This window comes from Elephantulus edwardii, unplaced genomic scaffold, assembly GCF_000299155.1.
Source record: "Elephantulus edwardii isolate Elephantulus edwardi_28Jun2011 unplaced genomic scaffold, EleEdw1.0 scaffold00021, whole genome shotgun sequence".
In the NCBI taxonomy this organism is placed as follows: Eukaryota; Metazoa; Chordata; class Mammalia; order Macroscelidea; family Macroscelididae; genus Elephantulus; species Elephantulus edwardii.
The window spans coordinates 1,430,342-1,441,218 of record NW_006399771.1 but is presented as its reverse complement, the minus strand read 5'-3'; the positions used below and the strand labels follow the sequence as shown (position 1 = coordinate 1,441,218).

Below are 10,877 nucleotides of genomic sequence, written 5' to 3'. Positions count from 1 at the left end.
TAAACATACACATGTTTTTGCATGGTCAATAACATACAAGTAAACATCTTTCTGGTTTTGTTTGCTTTAAGCCAAGATCCATCTGATATCCCTGGTGACAGGGCCTTGTCTAAATCCAGCTTGAATTTCTAACAGTTCTCTGTCAATGTACTATTCTAGCCATTTTTTTTTCCGTAATCTTCAGCAAAATTGCTTGCCTGTGACATTAATAATATTATTTGATAGTTTCCACATCCCGTTTTATCACTTCCTCCCCCACCCCACAAATAAGAACAAATAGAGAACTCTTTCAGTTGTTAGCCAGACAACTGTTCTCCAAATTTCCTAGCATAGACTGTTGAGCACATCCAGGCTACATTTGTTAGTTGAAACATGTCAATTGGTATCCCATCCATTCTGGAGGTTTTATGTTTTGCTGATGCCTCAGTGCAGACTGAACTTCTTCCTTCACCACCACTGGCTCTTGATCATCTGGTACTTCCCGCAATATTTCAGGGTTGGCCAATTCTATTTTCCTCCACAGTGACCCCATGTATTCCCTCCATCATCTTTTGATGCTTCGTACATCATTCAAAACTTTACCCATCTTTCTTAGTATTGCAACCTGAGGCTGGAAGTTGTTTTTCAGTTCTGTCGGTTTGAGAAATTCTGAGCGAGTTCTTCCCTTTTTATTCTCCATTTCTGAAGCTGTGCACATTCCGTTATCTTTCTCTTTGTCTCCTTTAGCTTCCCTTTGACATCTTCAGTTCAGCTCTTTCAGTTCAGCATCTCGTCCCTTAGTGCAATTGTCAGTCTCTTCTGACACCCATTTTGATTTCCCCCCATTCTCATCAACCACATGTAACAATGAGAAAATGTGAGGAAAATAAATATCTGTCCTTTAAAATCACACACTTGTGCTATTTCAGTTATAGCTGTACAAAACAAAAACAAAACCAAACAAAACAGAAGCCAACCAAAAAAAAATACAAGAACACAAAACCCCCAAAACTCAGCAAAGGCAGATGAGCTACATGTTGTAAATGCTTTCTGAGGAAAGGGATACTAGGAAGCTTCAGGTTGGCCAACACTGAATTTTTAGATTGGGAAGAGAAAAGTTGAGCCACTTCAAGGACCTGTTCCCCCTCTACTTCCCATACATAGTGCTGTCTCTTCTGGGATGTCACCTGCTTTCTGTGAATATACTTATTCTTGAATTATAAGAGTGATACCTTTTGTGTTTGACTCCTTTCACTCAGTTCAATGTTCTCCCAGGTTCAATGACGTGGTACAATGTTTTGCAGATTCATCGATTCATCACTACACTTTATCACTGCATAGTATGTCATTGTATATATGACAACAATTTGTTTATCCATTCATCTGTTGATGAGCATTCAGGTTGCTTCTGTATTTTTGCTGTTGTGAATTCTGCTGCAGTGAACATAGGTGTACACATGTCTATTATGCCACTGCTCATACCATGGACTGCCAAGGAAACAAATCAGTCTATCTTGGAGATGGTGAAACCAAGTCTCTCCTTCGAGGCTAGGATTTTGAAGCTCTATCTCACATACTTTGGGCATGTGGCCAGGAGAGATGGATTCTTAGAGAAGGACGTCATGCTCGGAATGGTGGCAGGACAGCGCAGGAGAGGAAGACCCCAGATAAAATGGATTGATACAGTAACTGGGGCAATAGGGGTTGGTGTGTCAGAGTTAGTGGGACCGGCTCAGGACAGGGAAGGGCTCGGAGCTGCTGTACTTAGGGTCACTATATGTCACAGGCGACGCAACGGCACATAACAACAAAAAACATACTATAATGGCTGTTTTTTTATTTTAGCGTCATGTTTAGAGTCAACAAGACCTCAAGGAGGGCCTTTGTATTTAAAAGTCAGTTGCTATTTTGTTTTGGGGGAACATTCTTCTAAGTGGTTCAGCACTCTCTGTCAATATGCTGTACTGAGGTAACCTGGGGTTGCTATGATGCTGAGTCTTGTGCCATTGGGGTGTCAAATGCCATAACGGTTACCCATAGTGGACAGTGTTTGGGGAGCTCCCAGTTTAAGACAAGTTTGGAAGCAGGAGTGGCATCCACTTCCTAAACAACATGCTTTCGGAAACACTATGAACTTTGATAAATGTCGACAGTTATAGAAAAGCTTCAGGCCTTTTGTCCATGGTGTCGCTATGAGTCGTGCTTGATTCAATTCCAATCAACAAAAACAACAACTATTAGCAAATATATCTACTCATGTCACTGTCATTTCTCTATAATATATACTAAGGAGTGGGACAGTTTTATTTTATAACACTAACTTTAATATCTACAATGTAATCACACTTCTCCCACTTCTTCCCTGTATTTCCCCTATCCATTAATCCTCCTATCTTACCTTTCCCCCTGAATTCTAAGCTTTATGCATGGGAAAATCCGTGCTTTTGACCTAACTATATAGGGTGTAACAAAACCCATTAGCAAGAGAATGAAGTAAATCTGAGTTTGAGCTTTACTCACATTAATTACTTGACCTAAGCAAATGACTTGCCTTCCCTTCCACTTCCTTATCCTTCAAGTGTGAGGTAATAATCACACTATTTTGCGGTCTGGCTTGGAAGGGTAAGGAGACAACCCATTAAAAGGCTAAGCCCAGAGGCTCGTATAGGAAATGCTTAATAGGTCAGCAGTTTGATAGGTATCGCCATTGCTGTGTTGCTTTTTTCACCCTCTTTGCTTTGAGGGCATGTGTGGTACTATCCCAGGTCAAGTGGTATATCCTTTGTCTATAGAGGACACCACTTTCTGTGGACATGGCTGTATGTGACGGGCCTTCTTCAGAGCCCACGGGGAACTCTGGGAAGAACAGAGGCCAAATAAATAGCATTCATTCCCGGAGAAAAAGGGAAAGGTAGGCAGCTCTCTGATGCAGGGTACAAAGAAAGAGGTGTGCTGGTTGGAGTCACAGAGAGAAGAGTCACAATGGACTTTTGACCTGAAGCTATCAAAGGAGAGGGAAATGGCCAGGGGCAGTACAGAAAGAGTCTTGCTCTGATCCACCAGATGCTCTGCTGGAGAAGGAGGCCAATCTCCTCCTGTACCAGTCAGATCTGATTTGACGGTACACACACACACAAATAATAATTTTTTTTTAAAAAAGAGTCTTGCTCTGGAAAGCAGCCCCCAAGTCACCACCCCTTGACCCTTCTCACAGGCCCACCTGGAGCTCTTGCTTCTTCTTGCCCTGCCTCCGCTCCAGCCACTCCATCACCCGTGTCAGGTCAGACATGCGCCTTTCATTGGCTGTCTTCCACATGGACTTGTGCTCAGTGGGCCACATGTCCTTCATATCTTCTGCTTTCTCAAATATGATGGAGTCCTCTCCAGGCTTTGGCTGAGAGGATGACATTCTCGCTTTCTTGAGCCCTCTGTCTCCACTTGCTGACTTGGATGACACAGAAGGTAGGGTTTGGCCATCAATAAGGACATAAAGGGCAGAGTTTGATCATAGAGACAGTAGAGGACCAGGGTGGGCCTTGATTGTGAGGTCACTGTTAGGCTTGGTAGCTGGCCCAGGGTCTGGGAGAGGATGAAACCCGGTTTCTCTTTTGGAGGCAAGGATTTTGAAGCTTCATCTCACATACTTTGGACACATGGCCAGGGGGGACTGTTCCTTGAAGAAGAACATCATAGTTGGGGTGAAGGGACAGCACAGGAGAGGGAGATTTCAGGTGAGATGTATTGACATAGTAACTGGGGTAATGGGGGTTGGTGTGTCAGAGTCATTAAGACTGGCTCAGGACAGGGCAGGCGTCAGAGCCACTGTACACAGGATTGCTTTGAGTCACAGGTGACTCGATAGCACGTAACAATGATAGCAACAGTGGGTAACAAAGACAATGTAAGTCCTATGATCACCTCAACTTATTGTAATTAAAGCTACCAGGTGCACAAGAATAAGTACCGCTGGGGAAACCCAGAGTCTTCCCAAGTTGAAAAGATGGAGCTTAAAGTCTTGGAAGACCAAGGTGGCTCAAGAAAGAGGAGATGAAAGAACCATATAAAGAGTGGAACTCCCTAATTATCAGTGGGAGGGACCCCTTTGAGGATTTAACTGACCACATATGTGTGAAGAAAGTACCTGAGGCCAAGCAAAGAAGTGTCTGAAAAGGCAGAGGGAACCTTAGCTGGATGAAAATAGTATGTATTCTCACTAGGATATCCCACAAATCTCTTAAATCATGAGGCACTGAGTAGAGCGATCCAGAGTCTAAATTAGTAATGGGGAATAATTATCTAGATATAAAATGCTATTATGACTGTACCTAATAAATATTAAGAGCAAAACTTGATGTGTAAACTATATCCGACAAAACTATCATTTAATAAAAATGATCTGTGAAAGGATCAAATTCTTTCCAGATGATTTAACTGCCTCTCAAAATAAAGCTTCAGAACATTTTTATGAATGCAAAATTGTTCTGTAAAAAAACAGCAACAACTAAAAAAGAAAAATTAATAATTATTGTGTCCAGTACAGAGCTTTCAATTTGGGTTGCATTCAAATGTCAAAAAACCAAAAATTCTCACCACTGAGTACAAACTGAAACTGTCAATGTCTTCATCTTACTTGGATTTATGATGAATACACTTGGCACCAGTATTTAGGAGATCAGGAGACAGACTGCACTGGGAAAGTCTATAGCCAGGGACCTCTCAAAATTATTATTTTTTTAAAAAAATTATTTTATTTTATTATTTTGTGTGTGTGTACCATCAAATCGGATCTGACTGGTACAGGAGGAGATTGACCTTCCTTTTCCAGCAGAGCATCTGGTGGATTTGAACCACGTATCTCTGGGATTGCAGTGCAGCTTCTTGCCACTAGGCCACTAGAGTTCCTTAACCTCTCAAAATTATTAAAGAGCAATGATGACAGTTTGAGCACTGAAGTGTATCTGATTCAGGTCTGCCCAGCATCTGAAAGCTGGACAATGAATAAGGATGACAAAAGACCCACTGATACATTGGAAGTGTGGTGTTGGAGTACTGAATATTCCATTGACTGCCAAAAGAACCAAAAAGATATGTCTTGGAGAAGACGCAGCCAGGGTGTTCCTTGGAGGCAAAGATGATAAAGCTTTGCCTCACATACTTTGAGAGAGTTGCTAAGAGGGACTATACCTTGGAGAGGGACATACTGCTAAGAAAGGTAGAGGGATGAGGAAGGAGAGGAAGGCTCTCAACCAGATGGATGGACATAGTGACTGCAGCAATCCGGATACCATATTCTTCTTCATAAAGTCCAACTTCTTGAATGATTTGCTCAGCAAAATATCAAGATGCAAGCAGAACATTAAAAAATGCACAGGAGCAAATCACTACCTAACTTGGGAGGACTGGAGAGCACTATGCTAAGTGAACTAACTCAGTTCCCCAAGGACAAATACTGCATAAGACCATTAGAAATAGATAACTAGTAAAACGAGTATGAGGATCTAAGGTGGGGAGTGGGAAGCACAGGGGTGAGGCTGGGTGGGGGGCGTAATCATAGGGACACACAATTTGATGGGTGGAGAGAAGTGTGGGTTAAGAAAATGAGAAAGATCTGGTGTGAAAAACAATGTATATGGAATTTATAAGTAAATAAGTATAAAATAAAAAGTTTGTATAAAAAAAAACCCTCAAAACAAAATAAAACCAGCAAAAAAATCCAGTAAAACAAAGCAGAAAAATTTTATAGTAACAAGAAAAAGCAATAAAACATTAAATATTTGAATTAGCAGAGACATTAAAATTAGTTATTATAGCTTTTTACTTCTTATATTTGTAAATTAGAGAAAATATTGAATATGGTTAAGTGAAGGAATGTAATACATAAAAACAACCTAAATCGAACTTTGTTGTGGGGTTTTTTTTGCACATATCATATTTTCCTTCATTGACAAAATATTTCATACTATTATCCCCATACGTTATGTTTTATAAAATGAATCACCACTGGAATATATCCACCATGATCCCTTCTTTTCAGGTCCCCTTAATTAAACTTTTACAGAGGAAAAAACAATGTCTAAAATAAATATTATACTAAGTGACAGTGACAGAGTGGACATTGCAGAAGTATTGAATAAATATCAAAAGAATGGAAGTAAAATAAAAATATGATAATTATTTAGGTTCTCTATTTTCTCTTGACCTGGTTTTGGAAGTTGTGTTTCTCTAATCATTCTTGTCCCCATTTCCTCTAATGTTTTAAATCTGTGCATAAATTTTTTTGTACAATCTTCTCAGAGTTCTTTTAATTTCCATAGATTTGTAATGATAGTCCTGGTTTTTTACCCCATCTGGATTTTGATAACATGTATCTTGTATCTTTCTTCCTCTCAGTGTAGCTAAAGGGTAATTTTACTGCTCTTTCCCCTAAAAACCTTTTTTGCTCCATCGACTTTTCCCTGCTGCTGTTCTCTCTTCTAGTTCATTGATTTCTGCTCTTCCACTTGCTTGGTTTTAGTTTGCTTGCTTTAGATTTAATTTGTATTTTTTTTTCTAGTTCCTAAAGGTTGAAACTTAGATTAATGATTTAAGGCTTTAAAGCTTTAGGTTTTCCTCTAAATGTTAGTTTAACTACATTCCACACATTTTGTCATTTTCATTTAAAACATTTACCAATGTACTTTATTTCTCTTTGACCCATGTCCCATGTTTTATGTGGAAGTAGATTGTCTTAGTTTCAATTATATGGATATTTCCAAGACTTCTTTTTGTTGTTTTTGTTGGTTTAAATATAATTCTGTTTGATTGCTTCTCAATGGCAAGAAAACAAAGATTCTTACCACTGGACCAACAGGCAGTGTTATGATGGATGCAGAGGAAACTGAAATTGTCAACAGCTTCATCTTGCTTAGATCCACAATTAATACCCTTGGTACCAGCAATCTTTAAATAAGGAGACACATTGCACTAGGAAAACCTGCAGTTTTTAATCTCTCAAAATTATTGAGGAGTAATGATGTTGGTTTGAGGACTAAGATGTGCCTGATTTAGGCCATACTTTTTTGGATTACTTGTTATGCTTCAGAGAGCTGGACAATGAATAAGAATGACAGAAGAAGACTTGACATCTTTGAGCTGTGGTGTTGGAGAAGAGCACTGAACATCCCCTGGACGGCCAAAAGAACGAACAGATATGTCTTAGAGAAGCCTGAATGCACTTTGGAGAAAAAAATGATGAGGCTTTGCCTCACATACTTTGGGCATGTTGCTAGGAGGGGTTATTCGTCGGGAGGAACATGATTCTGGGAAGGGTGGAGGGTCAGTGAAGGAGAAGAGGACCCTCAGTCAGGTGGATTGCACTGTGACTGCTGCGATGGGCTCTTGTGTGTCAGGAAGGGCAAGGATGGCACAGGATAGAGTGGGGTTCAGGTCTATTGTTCACAGAGTTGCTGTGAGTCGTACTCAGCTCGATGGCACCTAACAACAACAATTGGGGTTAAAGAACATAATTTCTTTCCTATTATTGCAATACTTATAAATACTTGTTTTATGACCAACAATTAAGATCTATCTTAGAGAATATTCTCTATGTGAAATGAGCATTATGCAGTCTGTGAGTGCAAAGTTCTATCTAGGTCTGCTAGACAGTTGTTGTTGTGTGCTGCTGAGTTGAGTACAACTCACAGTGACTCTATGAACGACAGATCTGAACCCTGTCCTGTCTTGTGCCATCCTCACAATCTCTGACACACTGACACACATTGCTGTAGTCACTGTGTCAATCCACCTTGTTGAAGGTCTTCCTCCCTTTTGATCACCCTCTACCTTTATAAGCGTGATGTCCCTTCCCAAGGAACAGCCTCTCCCAACAACATTTCCAAAGTATGTGAGACAAAACTTTGCCATTCTTGCTTGCAAGGATCACTCTGCCTGCACTTTTTCCAAAATACATCTTTGTTCTTGGGTTCTTTGGCACCACAGTTCAAAGGCTTCGTCTGTCATCCTTGATCATTGTCCAGTTCTCAAATGTGACCAAAGAGATCATAGCCTGCATGTTGCTCAAGTCTCCAATGCCCTTGCTAGGGTTCTCCCCACCCCCGTAGTTTTAAACAATGTTGAAAATGAGATATTGAAAATATCCGACTATAATTGTTGAGCTTTCTGTTTCTCCTCTCAAATCTGTCTGGTTTTGTTTATTATATTCTGAGACTCTGGTATTAGGCACATAAATATTAATGATTTTTATATTCTCCTGGATGAATTGATCCTATTATTAGTATAATATGTCTCTCCTTGTTTCTAGTAATATTTTTTCTTAAATCTCTTTTAGCTGATATTAACACAGCCCCGGAAGTTTTCTAAGGGCTACTGTTTGCATGGTATATCTTTTCCCATTTTTTTTTTTTACTTCAACCATTTGTACATGAATCTAAGAAGTCGTTCTTGTAGACAGCGTATCATTGAAGCTTGTGGTTTTATCCAATCTTTTCTGCTTCTGACTAAATTATTTAGATAATCCAGACCATGGACTGCCAGGAGAACAAGCAGGTCTGTCATGGAGAGGGTGAAACCAGGCTGCTTTCTAGATGCTAGGATTTTAAAGCTCCATCTCACGTACTCCTGGACAGGGGGCACCAGTCCTTGGAGATAGAGACATCATGTGTGGAAAGGTGGAGGGACAGCGTAAGAGGGGAAGACCTAGGATGAAATGCATTGACTCAAGTGACTGGAGAAATGGGATTAGGTCTGTCAGAGAGGAGAAGAGTAGCTCAAGATAGGTCAGGTTTCAGAGCTGTCATACACAGTGTCGCTGAGTCACAGGCAACTTAATGGCACATAACAACAACAATGATATGTTAACAAGTCTGTCCAGAGAGGGTAAAACCAAGTTGCTCCTTGGAGATAAGGATTTTGAGACTCTGTCTCAGATATTTTCGGCATGTAGCCAGTAGGGACTAGTCTTTGGAGAAGGATATCATACTTGGAAGGGTCGAGGGACGGGGCAGGAGAGGAAGACCCTGGAGGAGATGGATTGAGACAATACCTGGGGTAATGGGGGTAAGTGTGTCGGAGACGGTGAGACTGGCTCAGGATAGGGCAGGATTCAGAGCTATTGTGCATAGGGTCGCTATGAGTTGTAGTCAGTTTGATGGCATGTAACAACAACAACAACATCAGCATGTTTAAGGAGCTCTGGCGTAGTCCTTAGTGAGCTGTACTGCCAACCCAAAGACTGAGCTTCTCTCAGAGTTCGAATCCACCACCGCTCCCTGGGAGAAAGATCTCCTATTTGATTTACAGTGTCAGGAACCCAGTTGGGGGAGGGAGGGAGCTGTCAGCTGTGAGATGGGCCTGGATCAATGACAATGAGAGAGAGCTTGATAATAGCTGGGTTTCCATTTGCACAACAGAATGTTTGTGTGGAGAGAAAGGGCATTTCCTAAGGGAAAAGTAAGGTGACAGTTGATAAATGAAGCAGGCTGGGATGTTCAAAGAGGAGCACTGGCGATGCAGTATTAGGCTGCTGTGGTTCAAAGAGAACGATGTAGCAGTGAGGATCCATATAGATTTATGGCTTTGGAGGGAGTTCTGGTGGCCTAGTGGCAGGAAGTTGCACTGCAAATACCAAAGGTGCATGGTTCAAATCCACCAGATGCTCTGTTGAAGAAGGGGTAATCTCCTCCTGTGCCAGGTGGATTCAATTTGACCGTATACAACAAGGGGGAAAACTATTTATGGCTTTGGAAACCTTCAGGGGCTTAAATGGTCTCACAGGGCCACTACGAGCACTCTCGTGGCCTGGTGGTGAGAAGCTGTGCTGCAATCCCAAGCACGGGGTTTGTATTTTCCCCGTGCTCTGTGGGAGGATGGGCAATCATCTCCTGAGCTCTTGACGGCCCCTGATTTACTCCTCGAGGGTCAGCTATGGGTCAGTTCCGACTCCACAGCACACAACAACAACCGAGCTACTAAGAGTTGGAATTGTAGAATGTGAGTTTTGGGGGAAGCCCAAACTAATAAATGTCCACTAGGAAGGTTCTGTTGATTTACCTTGTTTCTCGAAAGGAACCCGATGGGAACCTAAGTTGTGTTCTCCACCGTCCAAAGGCTATGTAGCTTTATTTCTGTTCTTCTGTTTGTCTGACCCTTCTTTCTTTTTTTATTCTATCCCCCTTTTGTTTTTGAAGGGGCTCAGGTGGCTTGGTTCAGAGGGTGCCAAGCTGCTAGTCTAAAGGCTGCAGCCCTCTTGTGGTTCAAATCCACCTGTGGCACCGGGGGAGAAAGGTGGCCAGTCTCCTGTGTGATTTCCAGTTTAAGAACCCTACGGGGGCGTCAGTTATGATCTTCCGTTTCAGTCTGATGGCAATGATTCTATTTTACTTTTGCATTTCTTTCTGTCTATCTCACACAATCAGTGTCCTCTTCTACATAGATTTACCCATGCGTGACATCCACTTCCTAAACAACATGCTCGTGGAAGCTCTATGGACTTTGAGAAATGATGATAGTTATAGAAAGGCTTCAGGTCTTTTGTTCATAGGGTCACTATGAGTCATGCTCGACATGACGGCAATCAACAACACCACCACCACCGCTTCAATGTTCACACCTCCCATTAACAGCACCTGTCTTGACTGAAGGTCCCCGGCCCCTCAAAAAGAATCTGATGGAGTCAGATTGATGTATTTTTGGCCACATCTGGCTTTCCTTAGGGCAGCTGTCACTCTGATCTTATCAAAATCACGAGGGTGAACACAGAACCCTTGAATGGTGAGCGTGAATGGTATCAGGGTAAGTGTCTCCCTCAGTTCACGCTGTCATTGGGGCAGGAAACAGTAAATCCTGATATAGTACGTCAGTGAGTGGAGGAGTGGGTGAGAGAATGAGCCAACAGTGGCATC

General features: G+C 41.6%; 1 protein-coding gene across 1 annotated transcript in view; it reads right to left on the bottom strand.

Annotated features, from left to right (window-relative positions):
* LOC102860309 (chromosome unknown open reading frame, human C16orf78) overlaps positions 1-3,388 on the bottom strand; it is a 24,077-nt gene extending 20,689 nt beyond the window's left edge. Inside the window, exon 1 of the mRNA XM_006882578.1 lies at positions 3,200-3,388. Coding sequence (XP_006882640.1) covers positions 3,200-3,388 — 189 coding nt within the window. The remainder of the gene's footprint in view (positions 1-3,199) is intronic.
* Positions 3,389-10,877: the final 7,489 nt, after the last annotated feature.